Below are 21,865 nucleotides of genomic sequence, written 5' to 3'. Positions count from 1 at the left end.
AATGTGATTTTCATTTTCATCATTTCCATATATTTGCTCCATGACTGTGAGTGGTCTGTGCTTCCTCAGGGATGCTAAGTTCTCTCATCTCTAAAAATTAAATAAATAAATAAAATAGTAATAAAAAGGGGCTGGAGACATAGCTCAGTGGTAGAGTGCTTGCTTAGTATGTCTAAAGCCCTGGGTTCAATCTCCAGCACCTCCAAACCTCCCCCTCAAAAGAAAACAAAACAAAAACAAACAAACAAAGAGCAACTCTAGATTCAATGAGACTTGGATTACTACAAAGGAAGAAAGGCCTTATTGCAATTAGGGGGACGGGGATTTTTGCAGTAGGGACTCTGACCTTGACCATGAGATTGGCAAGGGTTAGGTAAACAGGGGTTTTCTTTCATAGGAAGATTTGAAAGAATGGGTGTGAGGAAGTGGGATGACCAGAAGAAGCATCAACGGTCAGTAGATTAGAGAATGTTTTACCCTTAAGCCAACCTATTTTCAGGAGGGGCTGTTGAGGAGGAGTTGCGCTGGCTCAAGCTGAGATTGGGCCAGAGTTCAGGGACCTGGGGAAACAAGAGAAGTTAAACCAAAGTTGGTTAACAAGTATTTTGTTCTGATTGATCAATGGGGACAGTAAGTTCATCTAAACTTTTATGAGGCAAAGAATTGGAATTTGGAATCTGTGTCTGGCTTTGTTACAGGTCAACATGGGAACATCCATGAATCTAATCTAAGTCCTATGGAGAAGTGTGATTTGATTCTTCACAGAAAACTGTTCCAGAACACAAAAGAATAGGGGAGGGGATGAGTAGGAGTCCTTAATTTCCACCGTTTTCCAGGATCACAGGACTGTGTGCACAGTGTCATTACATCTCCTGATAAACATAATTTCAATAATTTCTTCATAGTATATGCCTGAAAGTAGAATTGCTGGGTCAAGACAGGGGCTGGAGGTGCAGCTCATACAGCTTCACTTTACTAGATAATGCCGAATTGTTTTCCAAAGTGGTTCTATCAATTTACACTTCCACCAACAGTGTATAATAGCTCCAGTTGCACATCGTTGCTTATATTTTTGAGTCTTAAATTTTGCCAATGTGGTGAAAGTGAAACGAATCTCAACATAGTTGCATTTTTATTGAGATCGCCTTTCATTATAATCAAACGTGTGTTCCCTCTTTTGTGAATTATCTTCAGTCCATTTTTTCTGAGTTAGTTTCTTCTTACTGATTTGTGGGAGTTCATTAATATTTTGGAAGAATAAATGATGGACGGCTAAACAGATTCTGAACTGAGGAAGACTGGTAAAAGTTTGGGTGACACACAACAGCTAAATGTCTTTAAAATGCTCTCTCCTGCACGTTTTCTACTTGATCCACACTGGACCCTTTTTAAAGAGCTCTACTGTTCCATTTTTCAGGTGAGTTTTTCCAAAATCGCAGGTTCCTTGTGGGAAAGGGACGTGGACCACTTCTTCCGGGCCTTCCCAACAACAGGTCTCACATTCACCAATCTGATTACCGGTTTCAAAACCTCGCGACACGGGCGTCCAGCAAGTCTCACGATGTTCTCGTGAGAATTGGTTCTAGCCGATCATGTGACAATCCAAGATGGCGTTGCCCGGCGAGGCGGAGGAAGAGGCGACAGTTTACCTGGTAGTGAGCGGTATCCCCTCTGGGTTGCGCTCGGCCCAGCTACGGAGCTATTTTAGCCAGTTCCGGGAACAGCCGGGCGGTGGCTTCCTCTGTTTCCATTACCGGCATCGGCCGGAGCGGGCCCATCCCCAGGCCACTCCCGACTCTGTCCCCACTTCTGCCAATCCTGTTGCTGAGGGTCAGGTTCTCTCCCAGACTGCGGCCACCGATGCCCGAAGTTTCTCCACTCGGAACACTGCTCCCGCTCAGACCCGCACCTGCTGCTGCGTCATCTCTGTTCGGGGGTTGGCTAAAGCCCAGAGGTTTCTTCGCATGTACTCAGGACGCCGGTGGCTGGATTCTCTAGGAACCTGGCTCCCGGGTCGCTGTGTCATCCACCGACTTAGGCTACCCACTGAGGCATCAGGTATAAGTATAAAAGATAATGGACTGGCCGGGCGCGGTGACGCATGCCTGTAATCCCAGCGGGGGAGGAGAATCCCCAGTTCAAAGCCAGCCTCAGCAAAAGCGAGGCGCCAAGCAACTCAGTGAGACCCTGTCTCTAAATGAAATGCAGAATAGGACTGGGGATGTGGCTCAGCGGTCCAGTGCCCTTGAGTTCAATCCCCTGTATGCCCCCACCGCCCGCCCCCCCCCCAAAAGATAATGGACTGGGCCTACATGCTCAAAAATAAAGGCACCTTTCCCGAGGGGTGGCGAAGATAAGTTACACCTCTCTGTTTACTACTCAGAGGTTAGTTCATTTCTGGACAGAGCTTCAGGCCCAACTTGAACCTTAGTTTAACTTAGGAATTAACAAAGGAAAGAAGCCTATTCAGATGCTCCATCATCCATTTTTCAGTTTATTTGATCCTCTCTGAGATCTTTTCTCAGAGAAGTTGATTTTGCACTGACAAAAAAGGAAATCAAGTTTTTGTCAACCTAATATAAGCAGTAGAGAGACTGGTTCTTCAAAAAAAAAGTTTATTTGGGAGCAAAGAGGAATTGCAGTCGGGGATCCATGTGCCATGGTGAACCTTGGAGGGCCTTAAGTGTATCAGGGAGGCAAAGGTAGACAAGGGTCTCAAAGGCGAAATGTGGAAGGTTACCTAAATTGTTTTGAAACAATGATCCTTGCTTACAAGGATCAATAATAAGGGTGGAGTCAGTTCAAGATTGAACAGGCAGTTGTTGGGTAGATGTCCTTATAGAAGTATTTTTGTTTAAGGTTCATAGTAGCTTTTGTGCAAGGTTGTGGTTTGGCAGTCTTGCAATAGTGCCTTTTATCAGGGAAATGTGGGTGAAGACCTCCTGCCTCCTCCATTTTGTTAATGTTTGGCATAAGTGTTTCCATTTTGATCTGACAATTTTCATATAGCCCTTTTGCACTCTCTTTGACACCCTTCCAATTTCTTTGCTTTGGATAGTTCCCACTTGCTTTGGTAATCATTTGGGGAAATAGGAAATACAGTGCATAGTCCTCCCATTTATTCATTTAACAGATGGCTATATTTCTAGACCTAATGTGATGCTAACTGGTATGCAGAGAACAGTTGGACACTCTGTGCTCAGAATCCACAGAGAAAAACAGATTTAGAAAGAGGTAATTGTTAGAGTTGTTATTCTAATTATTAATAGTTACTGGGTTAACTCTGTGTACTGTACTAGGCCTTTCATTTTCTTACTTTGGGTATATTGTACTAGAGATTGAATGTAGGTCTGCTGTGCTACTGAGCTACATTCCCACCCCATTTTATTTTATTTTAATTTTGATACCAGGTCTTGGTAAATTGCCCAGGCTGGCCACAAACTTGTGATTCTCCTGCCTCAGCCTCGGTGGCTGGGATTACTGGCATGCACCACTGGGCCTGGCTTTATTTATTTATTTTTAAGAGACAGAGTCATTAGTGGGATGTAGTGGCACACATCTGTGATCCCAGTGACTAGGGAAGCTGAAGCAGGAGGATCTCAAGTTTGAGGCCAACCTCAACAATTTAGCAGGGCCCTAAGCAACTTAGTAAGACCCTGCCTTAAAAGAAAAACAAAAGGGAGAGGGATGTGACCGAGTGGTAAAGTGCCTCTAGGTTCAATCTCTAGTACCAAAAAGAGAAAAAGAGTGTCTGTCTCACTTTGTTGCCCACACTGAGACAATCCTCCTGCCTCAGCCACTTCATTGGCCCAAATGGCTACATTTATTTTTTTAATGTGTGCTGATGATCAAACCCCATCACTGAGTCACACTTCCAGCCCATCATTTTCTTTCTTTTATTTTCCTTATTTCTTTCACAGTACTAGGAATTGAATCCAGGGGAACTCTACTAGTGAGCTAAATCCTTAGTCTTTTTTTCTTTTTTTTTCAAATAAGGTTTCCCTAAGTTGCTGAGGCTGACCTACAACTTGTAATCCTCCTGCCTCAGCCTCCTGAACGACTGAGATTACAGGTGTGCCTCACCATGCCTGGCCAGCCTTTTATTGTCTTATTGATCCCATACAACAATTCTATGAGATAGAAACTATTGTTATTCCCATTTTATAGGTGAGAAAACTGAGGAATGCAGAAGTTTGTGACTTGCCCAAGATTACAGAGCTAATAAGTGTCAGAGCCAGAATACAAACCTGTGTCTGCTGTAGAGCCTATGTTTTTTGTTTTTTTTTTTTTTTGGTACTAGGGATTGAACGCAGGGGCACTCAACCACTGAGCCACATCCCTAGCCCTATTTTGTAAGACAGGGTCTCACTGAATTCCTAGTGCCTCGACATTGCTGAGGCTGGCTTTGAACTCGTGATCCTCCTGCCTCAGCCTCCTGAGTTGCTGGGATTACAGGCGTGTGCCACAGTGCCCAGTTTTTTTTTTTTTTTTTTTTGTTTGTTTGTTTATTTTTAACAAGGGCTTACTATATATCCTAGACTGACCTTGAACTCCTGGGCTCAGGTGATTCTCCTGCCTCAGCCTCCCGAGTAGCTGGGGCTGTAGGTGCACACCACCACCACACCCTGCTAGAGCCTATGCTTCTTATTAAGTACTGTGAGTGACAGGAGGGAGGAACTGAATTCCTAGAGACCTTAGGAAATGTAGCTTTTAATCTAGATATTGAAAGTAGTAAGAATTATAGGAAAGTATGGTGTTCATAGTAAATGGCATTTGGAGACACAGAGATGAAAAATTCTGTGGAACTTTCTGGGTATGTTAAATTGTTTGGTGTGGCTAGAACACTGGCTATGAGAGAGTGCAGGAGAAGAGAGTTGGTGATAGTTGAGATGCTAAAGGTCAGTATGAAGCTGGGGGTGTGGCTCAGTGGTATACTACATGCTTAGAATGTACAAGGCCCTACAATCTCTAGCACCGAGAGGGAGAGAGAGAGAGAGAAGTCTGGTGCAGGTACACACCTATAATCCTAGTGATTTGGGAGACTGAAGTAGGAGGTTTACAAATTCAAGGGCAGCCTCAGCAATTTAGCAAGGCCCTAAGCAACTCAGACCCTGTCTCAAAAAATAAAAAGGACTGTAGATGTAGCTCAATGGTAAAGCTCCCCTGGGTTCAAACCCCAGTGCCAAAAACAAAAAACGGAGGAGGAGGAAAAAAGGTCAGCAGGAGCCAAATCTGTGAGAAACTTATGTGCTCAGCCAAGGTGATGAGAAGTGGCATGAAACTGCTGTAGGGAGGGACTCAGAGAAGTTTGAAAGGGAACTTCAGTAGGGTAATGGATTTAAACCTTGACTGATTTCTGGCTCAAGTATTGCTGGAGGCTTCTGGTTTTCAAAGTCCATTCTTCTTTCTTCTCAAGGTTTGGGCTCTTTTCCATTTAAGACCCGGAAGGAACTACAGAATCGGAAGGCCAAGAATGAAGTCTTCACCCTGGCTGACCTGAGGCAGCTGCCAGAACTGAACCCACCAGTGCTGATGCCTAATGGGAATGTGGGGACTCCCCTACGGGTCTTTTTGGAGTTGATTCGGGCCTGCCGCCTACCACCCCGAATCATCACCCAGCTGCAGCTCCAGTTCCCTAAGACGGGGTCCTCTCGCCGCTACGGCAATGTGCCCTTTGAGTATGAGGACTCAGAGACTGTGGAACAAGAAGAGCATGTGTACACAGCCGAGGGCGAGGAAATACCCCAGGGAACCTGCCTGGCAGATACACCAGCTGGTCCTTATGAAGATCTAGAGGATGAAAGGGAAAAGGAGGAAGAAGAGTCTCACTCAGATGATGTGAGTACACTATACACCCTGTCCTTGTTGGCAGCTTAAAGAGGCCAGAGCATTAATAATACTATGTTTCAATTATATATTACAAGGATTTAAAAAAAATTTTTTTTTTAGTTGTAGTTGGATATTTATTTATTTTTATGTGGTGCTGAGGATCGAACCCAGTGCCTCACATGTGCTAAGCAAGCGCTCTGCTGCTGAGCTCCATATATTACAAGGATTCTTAACCTGGGGTCCTCACGGGGCTTCCAAGGAGTATGAGAACTCCCTGACATTGACTATAAAACTGGATTTGCATGTATGTATGTATGTGTGTCTATATACACTCACTATACATATATGTACATGCCAATATATAGGTATATATACACATGCACACGTATATGTATATGTGTATGTATGTGTGTATATATATGTGTATATATGTATTCATATATACATATGTATATTTAATTTGAGGGAGAGGGTCCATGGTTTATATAAGATTTTTGTTGTTTTTGGTACCAGGTATTGAACCCAGTGCACTTAACCACTGAGCCATATCCCCAGCCCTTTTTTGTATTTATTTAGTGACAAGGTCTTGCTAAGTTGCTGAGGCTAGCTTTAAACTGGTGATCCTCCTCTCTCAGCCTCCTGAGCTGCTAGGATTATAGGCATGCACCATTGCACTCAGTTTATATAAAAAGATTTTTTAAAATGGTACTTCTTTTCATTCCCTTGGAAGGAAGGAAAGTTCCTTTTGTTTTTGGTACCAGGGATTAAACTCAGGGATACTCAATCACTGAGCCACATCTCGAGCCCATTTTTAATTTTTATTTATTTATTTTAAAAATATTTTTATTAGTTATTGACGGACCTTTATTTATTTATATGTGGTGCTGAGACTCAAACCCAGTGCCTTACACATGCTAGGCAAGCACTCTGTCACTGAGCCACAACCCCAGCCCTATTTATTTATTTATATATTTTAGTTGTCAATGAGGCCCTTTATTTATTCATTCATTCATTCATTCATTCATATGCGGTGCTCAGAATCGAACCCAGTGCCTCACACATGCTAGGCAAGTGCTCTACCACTGAGCTACAATCCCAGCCCCATATTTTTTTGAGACAGGGTCTCACTAAGTTGCTGAGGCTGGCCTTGAACATGCAATCTTCCTGCCTCAGCCGCCTGAGCCAATGGGACTACAGGTGTGTGCTCTCTCTCTCTCTTTTTTTTTTTTTAATAATAACAACAACAACAACAACAAAAAACACCTTAATACTGAATTACAAATCTCAAAATTAATTTAAAAGCTATTTTAACCTTAGGAAGGCTCCTTTTCATAGAAACGTACTGATGAAGAGATGTTCAGTTTGCCTAAGATCATCTAAGGAAGCAGAGACAGAGCTGGGATGGGAACCCAGTCCTCCTTGCTACTTCTCTAACCTCTGTGTGCCTTCTCTGTGTGGCTGAGCAGTTACCACTGGCTTCTGACCTTGAGTCAGTGGACTGAACACCAGCTTCTATACTAACTCTGTCAGCAAAATAGATAGTTCTTCAACTCCTTTGTCCAAATTTGGCTCATATATAAAATCAAGTGAGATGGGTTTTGTTAGGACAACTTGTTAGTTCTTTTTTTTTTTTTTGGTGGTGCTGGGGATTGAACACAGGGCCTTATGGATACTAGGCAAGCACTCTACCAACTGAGCTATGTTCCCAGTCCAGTCCCCAGTCCCAGTTAGTTCTTGCCTTTTCTTTCTTTGTAACATAATGCATGAAGGCCTAAACAGTGTGTGTTGATTAGCACTGAGAGTTCAGAGACTGGTGAGAAACCTGTAGGCCTTTAATAGGCTATAGGACTTGAGGGATTGAACTTTAACCAAGTGAAGAACTAACTGGTGTGGGAGGAGAGGGCACATATTTCAGCCAAGAGGATCTTCATGGCCAGGAGCACAGAACTGAAAGTGAGTTTTGCTCGTGGGAGGAGCAAATTATTTTGAGCAATGTTGGGATGGTAAGATGTGGTGGTGAAGGCTTCAAGGGCCAAATATGTGCTGCTTCTGAGACATCTGAAGGAATGGACCCTTCTAGGGAGGGAACTTTTTTTTTTTTTTTGGTATTGAGGATTGAACCCAGGGCATTTAACCACTGAGCCACATCCCCAGCCCTTTTTTTTTTTTTGTGTGTATTTTATTTAGAGAAAGGGTCTCACTGAGTTGCTTAGGGCCTCGCTAAGTTGCTGAGGCTGGCTTTGAACTCCTGATCTCCTAGCCTCAGCCTCTCCAGCCGCTGGAAGTATAGGCGAGTGCCACCATGCCTGGCTTTAGGGAGGGAAGTGAGGTCGGCAGCTGAACAGTAAGGTCACCTCTTTCCACCTTTTTCCAGGATGATGACCGGGGTGAGGAATGGGAGCGACATGAAGCACTGCATGAAGATGTGACCAGGCAGGAGCGGACCACTGAACGGCTCTTTGAGGAGGAGATTGAGCTTAAGTGGGAGAAGGGTGGCTCTGGCCTAGTATTCTACACTGATGCCCAGTTCTGGCAGGAGGAAGAAGGAGGTAAGGTGGTGTTAGTCAGCTTTCTGTCACTGTAACAAGTACCTGAGATATCAGCTTCTAGAGAGAAAAGGTTTATTTTGGTTCACTGGTTTTATTCCAAGGTCAGTTGACCCTGGGGCTTTTTTGGGGGGAAGGGACTGTGTGAGGCAGCACACTGACAGGGAAGCACATAGTGCACCAAGCCCATTCATCTAATGGCTGGGATGCAAAGAAGGAAGAAACCAGGGTGTCATAGGCCCCTTTGAGGTCACACCCAAAAATAACCCAAAAAACTCTCACTAGGCCCCACCACTTTGAGACAGGGTTTCCTTATGTTGCTAGGCTGGTCTCAAACTCCTGGGCTTGCCAGGTGTGGTAGTGCACGCCTATAGTCCCAGTGGCTTGGGAGGCTGAGGCAGGAGGATCACAAGTTCAAAGCCAGCCTCAGCAAAAGCGAGGTACTAAGCAACTCAGTGAGACCCTGTTTCTAAATAAAATATAAGAGCTGGGGTTATAGCTTAGTTGGTAGAGTGCTTGCCTCACATGTACAAGGCCCTGGGTTCAATCCACAGCACAACACATACCACACACAAAATTAATATACTCTATTAAATAAAATACAAAATAGGGTGGGGGTGTACCTTAGTGGTCTAGTGCCCCTGAGTTCAATCCCAGGTAACCCCCCCCCAAAAAAAAACTCCTGGACTCAGGTGATCTTCCTGCCTCAGCCTCCTGTTTAGCTGGGACTACAGGCACATGCCACTGTGCTATAGGCCCTCCACCCTTAAAAGTTTTCATCATCTTTCAAACTGGGATCGAGCTAATTTTAACATGGGTTTTGGGAGGATGTTTAAGATCCAAATTTTTGGAGGATGGCACTCAGGCAAGAGCAGTTGAACTCTCTATGCTCTTTCGGGGTTCTTTGTTCCCCACGGTGGATTCCCTGACAGTGAACCCAAACAAAAAGCTAGGAAACAGGCTTACTTTTATTGTATATGAGAGAGCAGTCATCCCTTTTTGGAGTGAAGGATCAGTGGGATGGACAGAAAAACACCTCAGTTCCAATTCTGAATTACGCTCCTGAAAATACAAACAAAAGCCTCAGATTCTGGACCATGTTTAGCTGTCAACAGAATTGGCAGTTCTTAACCCACTCTGCTGAATGCTTTTCTCTCTCTGCAGACTTTGATGAACAGACAGCTGATGACTGGGATGTGGACATGAGTGTGTACTACGACAAAGGTACAGGGCAAGGGGTGGCAAAAGGGGTAGAACTGTTGTCCTGGCCTTGGGGTGACACTTTGCCAGGCGTGCTTAGCTGACTGAAACAGATAGGAGACCAGCTCCTTTGCTGTCTTCAGGGGACTGGTTCCATGATCCTCACAGATACCAAAATCTGCAGATACTCATGTCCCTTATGTAATAAAATGGCACAGTATTTGCTTACAGCATACACACATCCTTTCATATGCTTTACGTTATCTCTTAAAAAAAAAAAAAAATCTTCAGATGACTTAATACAATGCAAATGCTATAACCATATTATATTGTATAATTTGGGGAAAAAAGTTCCAGAGTATTTTCAATCCACGGTTGGTTGTATCCACAGATGCAGAACCAGTAGATACAGAGGGCTGACTACTTGACATCTTGAGTACTTTAAGTGTTGGCTGTTTTTTTTTTTTTTTTTTTTTTTTGCTGTGTGAGGAGAAAGGACACATGAGGACAGTCCTCAGGGAGGTCTGAGTCTGATGAGTAGGCCCTGGTGAAGTGGGGTGATCAGGAACTCAGGCTCTGATCAGAGCATAGCTCTGAAGTAAAAAATTACCTGGGGTTGGGGGGAGACCTGGGTTCTGATTTCATCTGTCATTTGTTGGCTCTGTGAGTTTTCTGTACCAAAATTTCTTTATCTGTATGATGAGGAGAGCCATGGTTCCTACTCTTGGCACACTCCCCTCTAATGAGTGAAAGAAGGTAATATAATTGGATACCAAGAAAATATATCAGTAAATCTTGTGAGGGGATCCTAGAAACCTGGTCCCTCCCCTGCCCCTTCATTGAGAAGAACCCTTCTGCAAACTGGGTTCTGGTTCCTCAGATGGTGGAGACAAGGATGCCCGAGACTCTGTCCAAATGCGGCTAGAACAGAGACTCCGTGATGGCCAGGAACATGGCTCTGTGATTGAACACCAGGTGGGCACCTTTGAGCGCCACACCAAGGTGAGTGAGCACTGTGCCCATTCCACTGACCCCTTTCTTTTCCTTCTTTGTCTTCATTCCTTGTCCCATCCCCAATCCTCATGCCCTAGGAAGGAGCCCCATTTCTTGAATCTTGTCCCTTCTCTCTACAGGGCATTGGCCGGAGAGTGATGGAGCGGCAGGGCTGGGCTGAGGGCCAGGGTCTGGGCAGCAGTTGCTCAGGAGTACCTGAGGCCTTGGATGGTGATGGCCAGCATCCCAGATGTAAGCGTGGATTGGGGTAAGTGTGGCTTAGGGACTTCCCAGGGACTCAAGCCAGCCTTCCTGCTAGTTTTGGGATAGGTGCCGAGTATCCTAGGGGATGAACTTCAAAGCAAAGTTAGAAGGAAAAAGTGGATCTGAGCTGGACGTGGTGGTTCACACCTGTAATCCCAGCAGCTCGGGAGGCTGAGGCACAAGGATGGCGAGTTCAAAGCCAGCCTTAGCAATGGTGAGGCACTAAGCAACTCAGTGAGACCCTGTCTCTAAATAAAAAATACAAAATAGGGCTGGGGATATGGCTCAGTGGTTGAGTGACCCCAAGTTCAATCCCTGGTACCAAAAAAAAAAGTAGATCTGGCACTATTCATTTTTATTTTAGACCAAGCCCTAAGACAAGGTAGTCATTGATCTCCTGGGAGAGTTTTTACTTTTAGTCTGAGTTTGGACTTGAAAACTGTTAGGGAGTCTGTAGTGATGTGATAGAAGTTCTATCTGTGGTCCCTTGTTGCTGATACTATCTGTCAATAGATAGATCTGGAGGCTGGAGAGCAAAATTCCAGATTTAAAGCTCTTTTTGGGGGGCTGGATGTGTGGCTCAGTGGTAGAGTGCTTGCCTGGTATGCACAAAGCTCTGGGTTGGATTCCCAGCAGAGGAGTACCCCCCCGCCCCCCGAAAAAAAAAGGCAGCTGTGTCTTTCAGACACAGATATGTAGCAGCTATTTCCCTGTCCTTTTCCAACCCCTTTACTGAGTTTTCAGAGAGAGCAGCCCTCTTATTGAGAGCTCTTTCCAGGTACCATGGAGAGAAGCTTCAGCCATTTGGACAACCAAAGAGGCCCCGTGGAACTGGCTTGGGGCTCATCTCCACCATATATGATGAGCCTCTACCCCAGGACCAGAGGGAGTCACTGCTCCGACGTCAGCCACCCACCAGCATGAAGTTTCGGACAGACATGGCCTTTGTGAGGGGTTCCACTTGTGCCTTGGACACCCCCTCAGAGCCTAAGTGAGGGTTGGAGGCTTCCTTGCAGGATGACAGCCCTCTGCCTGGGCCTTGTTTACTACCGAAGCAGAAAGGAGTCTGGAAGCAGCAATCCCTGGCTGCTTGTCCGTTCTCTACCTCAGGGCTTTTTACAGCCCCCAATCCTTGGATATTAGGGCTTAAGGACCTTTCCTCATTCGTCTCCTACCCTTAGTCCCTGTTTGGGCTTGCGCAGTACCTTGAGCTGGACTGCCCGAGACCATTAGCACAATCTTCACTGGGAAGCCCCATGGAGGTCAGAGAGAGGGCGAAAGGAGAGGATTTGTGGTCCCTGGAAGAGAAGGTTTTTGGACAGACCATCCACCGCCTCTGCCCCCACTGGCTGGGACCCAGCTACGGGGGAGTCCGCCTGAGGTGGCCCGGGCCTGCGACGTAATGGGAGAATAAAAAGGTTTACGACCGGACATCGCTTTTCTCTTCTTATCCGGGCCTGGGGAAAAGTCAGAGGATCGAGACTGGTGCTGTTCGGCTCGCCAAGTCCCCAAGACAGACCCATGCTCCCACAGCGAATGTCCTTCTGTGTGGCCACGCCCAGCTTGGTAGCGCCGCTGCCTTAGGGCGGGACTTCCTCTCCCGGCCCCGCTGCTTCCGACGCCGCCCGGAAGTCGAGAGCTGGTGCCTTCAGTACCGGCCCCCTTTGCTGCCCTTTCCTGGCGCGGGTTCCCTGGGTTGCGGTCGTCATTCCCTGCAGAGACCACGTCGGTGGTCTCCCGCCCGTAGTTTCATCTCCTATACAGGTGTCCGCCCTGTTTTCCCGTTGGGTTCATCTGTTCGGTTCCGGACCACGTTCTCCCCATGGCGGGAGCCGCTCCGGCCACGGCCTTCGGGCAGGCTGTGATCGGCCCGCCGGGCTCAGGAAAGACCACGTACTGCCTGGGCATGAGTGAGTTCCTGCGCGCGCTGGGCCGGCGCGTGGCGGTGGTGAACTTGGACCCGGCCAACGAAGGGCTGCCATACGAGTGCGCTGTGGACGTGGGCGAGCTAGTGGGACTGGGTGATGTGATGGATGCGCTGAGGCTGGGACCCAACGGCGGCCTGCTTTACTGCATGGAGTACCTGGAAGCCAACCTGGACTGGCTGCGGGCCAAGCTGGACCCACTCCGCGGCCACTACTTCCTCTTCGATTGCCCAGGCCAGGTGGAGCTGTGCACGCACCACGGCGCCCTTCGCAGCATATTCTCGCAGATGGCTCAGTGGGATCTCAGGGTGCGTCTCGGTTTGGGCAGGTCCATTTTGCAGGTGGAGCAACTAAGGAAGACAGGGTCCACGCCCTCATGTTACACAGTGAGCTAGGGACCAAGTTGCTTTGAAGTAAAAACAGTTATGAGCTCCAATTTTGTTTCTGCCACTGACTCGCTGTGTGTTCTGGGTGGGATCTCTTTGAACTTCTGTTTTCTTACCTGTAAAACGATATGTTGGTACCCAGTTTGACACTTTGGGAAATAGGGAAGGAGTTTTATATATAAAGTTGGTGGACAAGAGTAAGTGGAAGAATGGAGGCAGATGTATTGTTGGGATTTGAATTTGTTGTCCACTTAAAGCTTTGTGCCAGGCATTTTATTTAAAAAAAAAAGGGGGGGGGGAGAAAAGGACTTCTGTAATTTCAGCCATTCATAAAGCTGAGAAAGATTGCAAGTTCAAGAGGAGACTCAAAACTTAGTGGAGAGGGGATGGCTGAGTTGTGGCTCAGTGGTAAAGTGCTTGCCGAGCATATGTGAAGCACTGGGTTCCAGTCTCAGCACCACATATGCATAAAAAAATAAGTAAAGGTCCATTGAAAACTTAAAAAAAAAAAAAAAAAGTTAGGGCCTGGGGATATTACTCAGTTAGTAGAGTGCTTGCCTTGCATGCACAAGGCCCTGGGTTCAATCCCCAGCACCTCCACCAAAAAAAAGAACAACTTAGTGAGACCCTGTCTCAAAATCAATTAAAAGGGCTGTGGATGTAGCTCAGTGGTAAACCACCCCTGGTTTCAATCCCAGTACTGCAAACAAAAAAGGAGAAAAAGTGACCCCATATCTTCTGGGAGAAGAGCAAGAGGATGGCTATTAGAACAAAACAGGACCAGGAGGAAACTATGGAGAAGGTTTACAGTCTGCCCTCAAGCTTCTAATATGATGAAACAACAAGCCAAAATGTTCTCTGCCTCCCGAGGTCATACTCTGTCTCTTCCCCTCCCAGCTGACTGCTGTCCATCTTGTGGATTCTCATTACTGCACAGACCCAGCCAAGTTCATCTCAGTATTATGTACCTCTCTGGCCACCATGTTGCATGTGGAGCTGCCACACGTCAACCTCCTCTCCAAGATGGACCTCATTGAGCATTATGGGAAACTGGGTAAGAGTTCCTGTTTTGGGTTGGCAAAGAATAGGGCAGCAGCTGGGCTGGAGTGAAAAAGATCTCAGCTGAAGAACGCTACCTCTGGGACCTTGCGTGGTAGCAGCCATAGCAGGTCCTAACTTCTGCCCGTTTGTTTTGTGCCACATGCTATTGTAGATTTTCGAGATAAGAGGGCTACAGATGTTAATGTGTTAAGGAAACAAGGTGATAAGACAGTGAGTGGCTGGGAGGGAAGAATGTCTTACTGCTCTTAGGCAGTGACATCTGAATGGTGAAGAGCCAATTAAAGGAGGACTGTTCTAGGCAGAGGGTCCAGTAAGGGTAAAGGCTTTGTGTTGGTTTGGGCTGCAAAAATACCATTAGCCACATGGTTTAAACAGCAAACATTTATTTCTGTTTTGGAGACTGAGAAGTCTTAAGATCCAAGGTTTGGTGAGAGCCTCCTCCTGACTTGTGAACAGCCACCTTATGACACTGTCCTCACATAGCAGAGATGCAGGGGAGTTGTCTAGGATCCCAGTGGCCAACATTTTTCTCCTGCTGAATTAGTGCTCTGTTGTACCAGAGGTGTTGGTTCCCTAAATAGCATATCCAGCCATAAAGGAGCTTACAGAAGAAAAGCTAAAATGACTAGTACACAGGGAGGGAGGTTGTTGGGGAAGTGAAGTGATATTGACCTTATTCAGGGAGGTTAACTACCTCTCAAGACATGAAGGGATGTCAGTACATTGAGAGGAGCCACCTCATCTCAGGACATTCCTGCCAAGGAGCCCAAATGCTTGACTTTTCTGGGCAGAAATGGACAGTGTAGGGAGACCTACTTTCCTTCTTTCAGTGGGAAATTAATTCACAGAACTGACTCAGGGACCTCAGAGCATCTATTTGGGTCTCCTTGTTTTATATTAAGAAGGAACTGAGGGCTGGGGATGTGGCTGAAGCGATAGTGTGCTCACCTGGCATGCGTGCGGCCCAGGTTCGATCCTCAGCACTACATACAAACAAAGATGTTGTGTCCGCCGAAAACTAAAAAATAAATATTAAAAAAAAAAAAAGGAACTGGGCTGGGGTTGTGGCTCAGTGGTAGAGCACTTGTCTAGCATGTTCAAGGCACTGGGTTCAGTTCTCAGCACCACATATATAAATAAGTAAATAAAATAAAGATCCTTGAACAACTAATAAAAATATTTTAAAAAAAGGAGGAACAGTCTTACAAAGGGAAAGTGATTTACCCAAGAGGCCATGCCTGGAATGTATCAGTAATTCAACTGGACCAGTACTTACAGAGTCCTTGTAGTGTGTGTGTTCCAGGCCCTGCAGGTGCTACGAGGCTGAGCTTCATGAGGCAGGGACTAAACACAGTTCTCAATACCTATTTGAAATTGTTATTTACTACCATTAGTCACCTATAAACGAGGTGCTCCGGTTTATAGCTTTTAATGCTTACAATGGAGATGGAGACCTGTCCATATAGCTAGTAAGTGACGGAGATAGCTGGTGAAACCAAGTATTTCTTATTAACTTCATTTCACGGCAGCAAGAAGTATGGAGTGACTAAAGAAAATACATCTGCCCCAGTCTTTGCGGGTTTTAAATATTTTGGCAGTACTTGGATCAAGTCCAGTGCCTTGCACATGCTAGGCAAGCACTCTATGACTTAGCTACACCCAAAGCCCATATATTATGGCCTTTTTTTTTTTTTTTTTTGCCTCCATTGGGTGTAGGGAGCCAGGGCCTCATGCTTAGTAAGTGTCTATGTTACCACCAAGCAACATCCTCAGCCCTTCAGTCCTCAGGTCTTTAGCCTGATGCTGGCTGCTCCTGAACCCTGGTTTCTCCCCTTAGCCTTCAACCTGGACTACTACACAGAGGTCCTTGACCTCTCCTATCTGCTTGACCACCTGGCTTCTGACCCTTTCTTCCGCCACTACCGCCAGCTCAACGAGAAACTGGTGCAGCTCATTGAAGACTACAGCCTGGTCTCCTTTATCCCTCTGAACATACAGGTACTGAGAGATCTCTTCCCCTTGGCAATACACTCTGGCATGCCTGGGATTCATTAGCCAAGGGCATATAAAGCTTTCTTTTTTTTTTTTTTTTAAAGAGAGAGTGAGAGAGGAGAGAGAGAGAGAGAATTTTTTTTTTTTTAATATTTATTTTTTAGCTTTTGGCGGACACAACATCTTTGTTTGTTTGTGGTGCTGAGGATGGAACCCGGGCCGCACGCATGCCAGAGGAGCGCGCTACCGCTTGAGCCACATCCCCAGCCCCATATAAAGCTTTCAGAGCTTAAACAATGGTCTCTGTCTTGAGTCTATCATTGGGCTCTCTTTTTTTTTTTTTTTTTAAACATATTTATTTATTTATTTAGTTATTGGCAGACACAACATCTTTGTTGGTATGTGGTGCTGAGGATCGAACCCGGGCCGCACGCATGCCAGACGAGCGTGCTACCACTTGAGCCACATCCCCAGCCCTCATTGGGCTCTCTTGTATTCTGGAGCAGGTCCTGTAGTGGGCAGGATTTAGTTTGCCCTATCTGTTGTATATCGCTGGATCCTCTCTACACATTTTTTCCTCAGTGTGAAAATGGATGAATGCAGAAAGTTATCAACAAGGGACTTGACTAGTAGCAAGTGTGATTAGGCCCATTTATCTGGGTAACTGTTGACTTTGCAAAGCAGTATCCCACCTCTGTGCGTCTCATCTTGCTTTGTGCAAAGATATGTAGGAGACACAGATGCTGTTAGATTCCTTTGCAGTTGGTAGACTTGAACCAACTTGTCTTATTTCTTTTTCTTTTCTGTTTTTTTTGTCTTTCTTTATTTTCGTGTGTGTGTGTGTGTGTGTGTTTACTGGGGATTGAACCCAGGCCTGAGCTACATCCCCAGTCCTTTTTATTTTGAGACAAAGTCTTTCTAATTTTCTGAGGGTCCTACTAAATATTTGAGGCTGGCCTTGAACTTACAATTCTCCTGCCTCCAGAATTACTGGGATTACATGTGTGTGCCACACCCCCAGACATTTTTATTTTTATTTTGAGAGCAGGTCTTGCTAAGTTGTTGAGGCTGGCCTCAAATTTGTGATCTTCCTGCTTCGGCCTCCCAAGTAGCTAGAATAAACCCAGTGGACTGAATGTTCATAAAGGAGCTTATCCATTCTGATCCGGATGGGTTGGTAGTCAGGAAAGATGGGATTTAGCTAGGCCTCTGGGACACACAAAACTACTCCAGGAAGCTACATGCACAAGAGCATTATGAGTGAGGAGTGAGGAGGATGTGTTTGGAGATTGTAGGCCATTTGGTATAGCCTCAATTCTGCATACCTGTCTTTCACTCATTTATTTATTCTCCATGCTCAGGACAAGGACAGCATCCAGCGAGTCCTACAGGCTGTGGATAAGGCCAACGGCTACTGTTTTGGGGTACAAGAGCAGCGAAGCTTGGAGGCCATGATGTCTGCCGCAGTGGGAGCTGACTTCCATTTCTCCTCGTATCCTTACTCCCTAGACTCACCTGCTTCCTGGCCACAGTTGGAGTATAAAGCATGGGGTGCAGGAATGGCCATGGGAGGTGCCATCACCACCCTGGTGGTGACCAGTTGGCTCTCTGGTGACTATCTTTCTTATGTGCAAAGGTTGGTCCCTTAGAATGCTTCAGGGTGGCTGTACTCAGAACAAAGGAGGATATTGACTGGAAATGTAGTAGCTACAGAGGCCTAAGAATGTAAGGGCATTTGCTCACTAGGGAAAAGTGCAAAGGGTTCAGTTTGCCTGGTGTGTTGCATGTGAAGGGGGAAGAGATGCCGGCATGAGGGAAAGTGGGCAGGACTTGCAGTGGAGGGCCTGAGTGTTCTGCTGGAGTGCGGCCTTCAGCTCAGGGCAGAGAGCCAGCGTTCAGTAAGTACTAAGAGTTGGACCCCCGAGTTTATGGCTTAGACAGTGGGATGTGCTAGTTAACTGGGATGAGGAGGAGGAGGATGGGTGGGTAGGGAGATGCACAGGTGTAATCCCAGCGACTTGGGAGGCTGAGGCAGGAGGGCTGCAAGTTTGAAGCAAGCCTGGGCAACTTAGTGAGACCCTGTCTTAAAATAAAAAAAATAAGGGCTAGGGATGTGGCTCAGTGGTCTAGCACCTGTGGATTCACTTCCTAGAATCCCCCCGCATACACACAAAAGGAGGGGGCAGGTTTCTCATTTGAAGGGATGAGAGCTGGCAGATGTGCTATTTAAGAGGGTCATTGGACATCTAGAGCTGTCTAAGAGACAAATCTTTGGAACTGGGTTATTGACCAGTAGGGGTGTCCCTCAGGTCACAGAGGCTATGGTCTGAGAGATTCAGCATCTACATAAGAAGCTGGAGACAAAGGGGGCTCCAGAGTCCTTGGGTACAGAGGAAAGTAATTCTAGCCAACACTTATTCAGGCCGTTTTACATGTAGGAAACAAAACTCCAAGGACAAATGAGTTATAAAATGATGGCAGTAAGATGGGCATGATACCACACACCAGTAAACCCAGATTCTTAGGAGGCTGAGGCTGAAGGAGTGCAAGTTCAAGCCCAGCTTTGGCAACATTGTGAGACCCTGCCTCGGAAAACTAATAAATTAATTATGGCAGTACAATGAGCAGGACCAAGGAGCTGCTTCACACATGCAGTCACTTTCTACAGCCAAGAAGAGATTTATCATTTTATTTGAGCCTCCATATGTTCTTTTCCTGGCAATGAAATGACAAATTTTATTGAGGACCTACTATATGCCAACCACAATACTAGGAACTTCATATTCACAGTCTCATTTGATCCTCACAACAGCTTTCAAGTGATATTTTACAGAGAAGAAAAAAGGAATGGCAAAAATCAGAATTTGAGAGGCTGGCTTGTAGCTCAGTGGTAGATTACTCACCTTGCATGTGGAAGGCACTGGGTTCGATCCTCAGCACCACATAAAAGTAAAATAAAGGCATTGTATCTATCTACAACTAAAAAAATACATATTAAAAAAAAATCAGGATTTGAACCTCTTCTCTCTGGCTCTGTAGCATGTGCCCTAACAAAGCTGGAAGGTTAGCGCTCTCTGGTCCTCTGATCTTCAGCTATGTGGGAAAGAAACAAATATAGACACATATACATCTGGAGGCTTTAGAGACTTCTCAGACCTAATTGGTCCCTTTTACCTGTGGCCTGAGACTTCACTTATGAGGAAAGAGGGGGATGGGAGGAGTCTGCTAGATATGGTTGGAGGGTGGGCCTCAGTAGAGGTTAAGTACCGCCCAGACCAGTCTTCCGTCCTGTGCCTACTGTCAGCCTTGACTCACCCTTCCCCAGCACGCTGGGCCTCCAAGAGAAGTACCTGGCACCCTCGGACCAGTCAGTGGAACAAGAAGCCATGCAGCTATAGCAACAAGCTGGGCCCTGATGCACAACCCAGCACTGGGGAAAGTGGAGGCTCCTTATAAGCAGCAGACAGCTCACAGGCTGCAGACCCAAGAGCAGGTCCTCCAGCTGGCAAAGGACTTCTGGACAAAAAGCCAGGCATGACAAAGAGCAGAGCACCTACAGTGCCCTCAGTGATGCCCTGGGCTCTGGGCCCTGCTGCACCAGAAGTACCACCAGCAGGCTGAACACTGGCTTTCCTTGGGTTTTGATGAAATGCACATAATAGAGTTTATTTTCTACTTTTTGTGGCTTTAAACTTTTCTTCAATCCTTCAGGCCCAGGGAATTGGGGCAGAACAAGAGACCCTCCAGAGGGTCATGTTTCTTCATACAGGTCAGTGTTTCCCCATAGTGCAGACTCTGCTGTACGAGAGGATTGACTCCTACTCTCCAGTCATGTGCTTTTGTCACTCTTCAGTTTTAACAGTGAACTTCACACTCAGACCTTCACAGGTGACATTTCCTAGCTAAACCTTATTTAATATTTTATTTTCGTTGTATTTATTTCATGATTTTGCTCTATTTTTGGCAAGTGTTAGCTTGTCAAAAGTTTGAAAGATTGTTTGCTTCAGATATGAAAAATGTATGCAAAGTGAGTTGTTTAAATAAAAATATTAGCCAGGCATAGTGGTGGTACACACCTGTAATTCCAGCAATTTGGGAAGCTGAGGCAGGAGGATTGCAAGTTTTAGGTCAGCCTCAGCAATTTAGCAAGACTGTCTTAAAAAAAAAAAAAGAAAAAAGTTCTGGGTGTGTAACTCAGTGCTAAAGTACCCCTGTGTTTAATCCCCAGTTATCCGCCTCTCCAAAAGAAAGAATTAAGTTGTTATGAGGGTGTGTAAAAATTAAGATGATTTGAAGCCAGGAAATACTGCTCTGTGCTTCCTTGACCATTCTTAATGCTGGATGGGAATGACATTCATATTTCCAACCAGGAGGTGGCACCCCAGACTTATTTTTGTGGTTGTAACCTGGCTGTTGGAGGGGACTCGGCTTAGGATGGGTTGTGCCAGCTGTCTCATTTGTATACACCTTCCAGCTGCTTAACATCTGTGAAGAATTTGACAGTTTATGAAGTGCCTCCACACACATCCTCAGGTGGTTATCACCACAACCCCTGGAGATTGACAAAGCAGGGACTGTCACTAAAGCATTACCCATTTTAGAAGGGGAAAACAGATGAGGAGTTGAAACTTAAGTCAGCCTTGCTGTTTCCCAATTTTTTGAATTGTGTGTGTCTCTCCTTTGCTATTGATAGTTAACAGCCTTTGAACTGGAATATATCTCAGTGATAGAACACTTGCCTAGCATGTGTGAAGCCCCATGTTCAATCCCCAGACTTCAAAGGGGGTGGATTAGATAAGCTCTTAACCCACAGTATTTGTGGCCAAACATGAGAAAGAATTTAGGCATCTCTAAATGTTTTAAGACTACTAAATCATAAATTGAGGAGAAAGGTCGCTGGTGGTTTGAACAGTTGGATAATTCAGTTTAGGAAAATCTATTCTGAATCAGCATTAAAACAGGCACTGGCCCAGCATGGTGGCACACACCTATGATCCCAGTGGCTCGGGAAGCTGAGGCAGGAGGATCACAAGTTCAAAGCCAGCCTTAGCGAAAGAGAGATGCTAAGCAACTCAGTGAGACCCTGTCTCAATATAAAACAGGGCTGGGGATCTGGCTCAGTGGTCGAGAGCCCCTGAGTTCAATCCCTGATACCTAAAAAAAAACAGGCAACTGATCTTTGCTTCCCAATTTTGGCACCTGGAGCTGAAAGCAGAAGAGTGGGGGGCTATGAGGAGGCTCCTGTAGCTGGAACAGTATGAAAGCAGACGACCTCAGCTCCCACGCTGGGCTATAGAGGGGATAATAACTGGGTGCTCCCTCCCTAGCCTCTTTCATCTGAGGAGTTCAAAGCACCTTACCTCCATTAACACCCTGCACAGTAGGTGGGAGTACCCACAGAATAAGTCAGGGAAACTGAGGCCAGGAGGCACAGCCTGGGGCTGACTGTGAGTCACCTGTAGGGCCTGGAGCCCAGGAATCCTGACGCCCAGGCTGCTGGACAAGTCCTTCATCAGGGTGTGAGGTGGGTGCTGTGTTTTTTAAACAGTATCAATAGCTGTGGTCATGGGTTTTAATGCTTACCCATCAGAGGCTCCGACTCCCACCAAAACAAGTCAGGTGTCGGGGCTGGAGCGTGTCATTTACAACTTTATGGCCTCATATCCAA

General features: G+C 46.0%; 2 protein-coding genes across 2 annotated transcripts; both read left to right on the top strand.

Annotated features, from left to right (window-relative positions):
* Positions 1-1,601: 1,601 nt before the first annotated feature.
* Gpatch3 (G-patch domain containing 3) lies at positions 1,602-12,263 on the top strand. The gene is made up of 7 exons (XM_027937107.2): positions 1,602-2,058; positions 5,417-5,838; positions 8,204-8,378; positions 9,540-9,599; positions 10,456-10,577; positions 10,709-10,836; positions 11,611-12,263. The coding sequence occupies exons 1-7, from the start codon at positions 1,608-1,610 to the stop codon at positions 11,825-11,827; spliced, it is 1,575 nt and encodes a 524-aa protein (XP_027792908.1). The 5' UTR covers positions 1,602-1,607; the 3' UTR covers positions 11,828-12,263.
* A 99-nt stretch (positions 12,264-12,362) lies between these two features.
* Positions 12,363-20,257, top strand: Gpn2 (GPN-loop GTPase 2). The gene is made up of 5 exons (XM_027937108.3): positions 12,363-13,065; positions 14,041-14,197; positions 16,043-16,203; positions 17,559-17,689; positions 19,523-20,257. Exons 1-5 carry the CDS (start codon positions 12,655-12,657, stop codon positions 19,593-19,595), a joined length of 933 nt encoding a protein of 310 aa, XP_027792909.1. The 5' UTR covers positions 12,363-12,654; the 3' UTR covers positions 19,596-20,257.
* Positions 20,258-21,865: the final 1,608 nt, after the last annotated feature.

The sequence above is a fragment of the Marmota flaviventris genome, chromosome 10 (genome assembly GCF_047511675.1).
Source record: "Marmota flaviventris isolate mMarFla1 chromosome 10, mMarFla1.hap1, whole genome shotgun sequence".
NCBI classification, from domain to species: Eukaryota; Metazoa; Chordata; class Mammalia; order Rodentia; family Sciuridae; genus Marmota; species Marmota flaviventris.
This window is presented reverse-complemented; position numbering and strand designations above follow the sequence as displayed.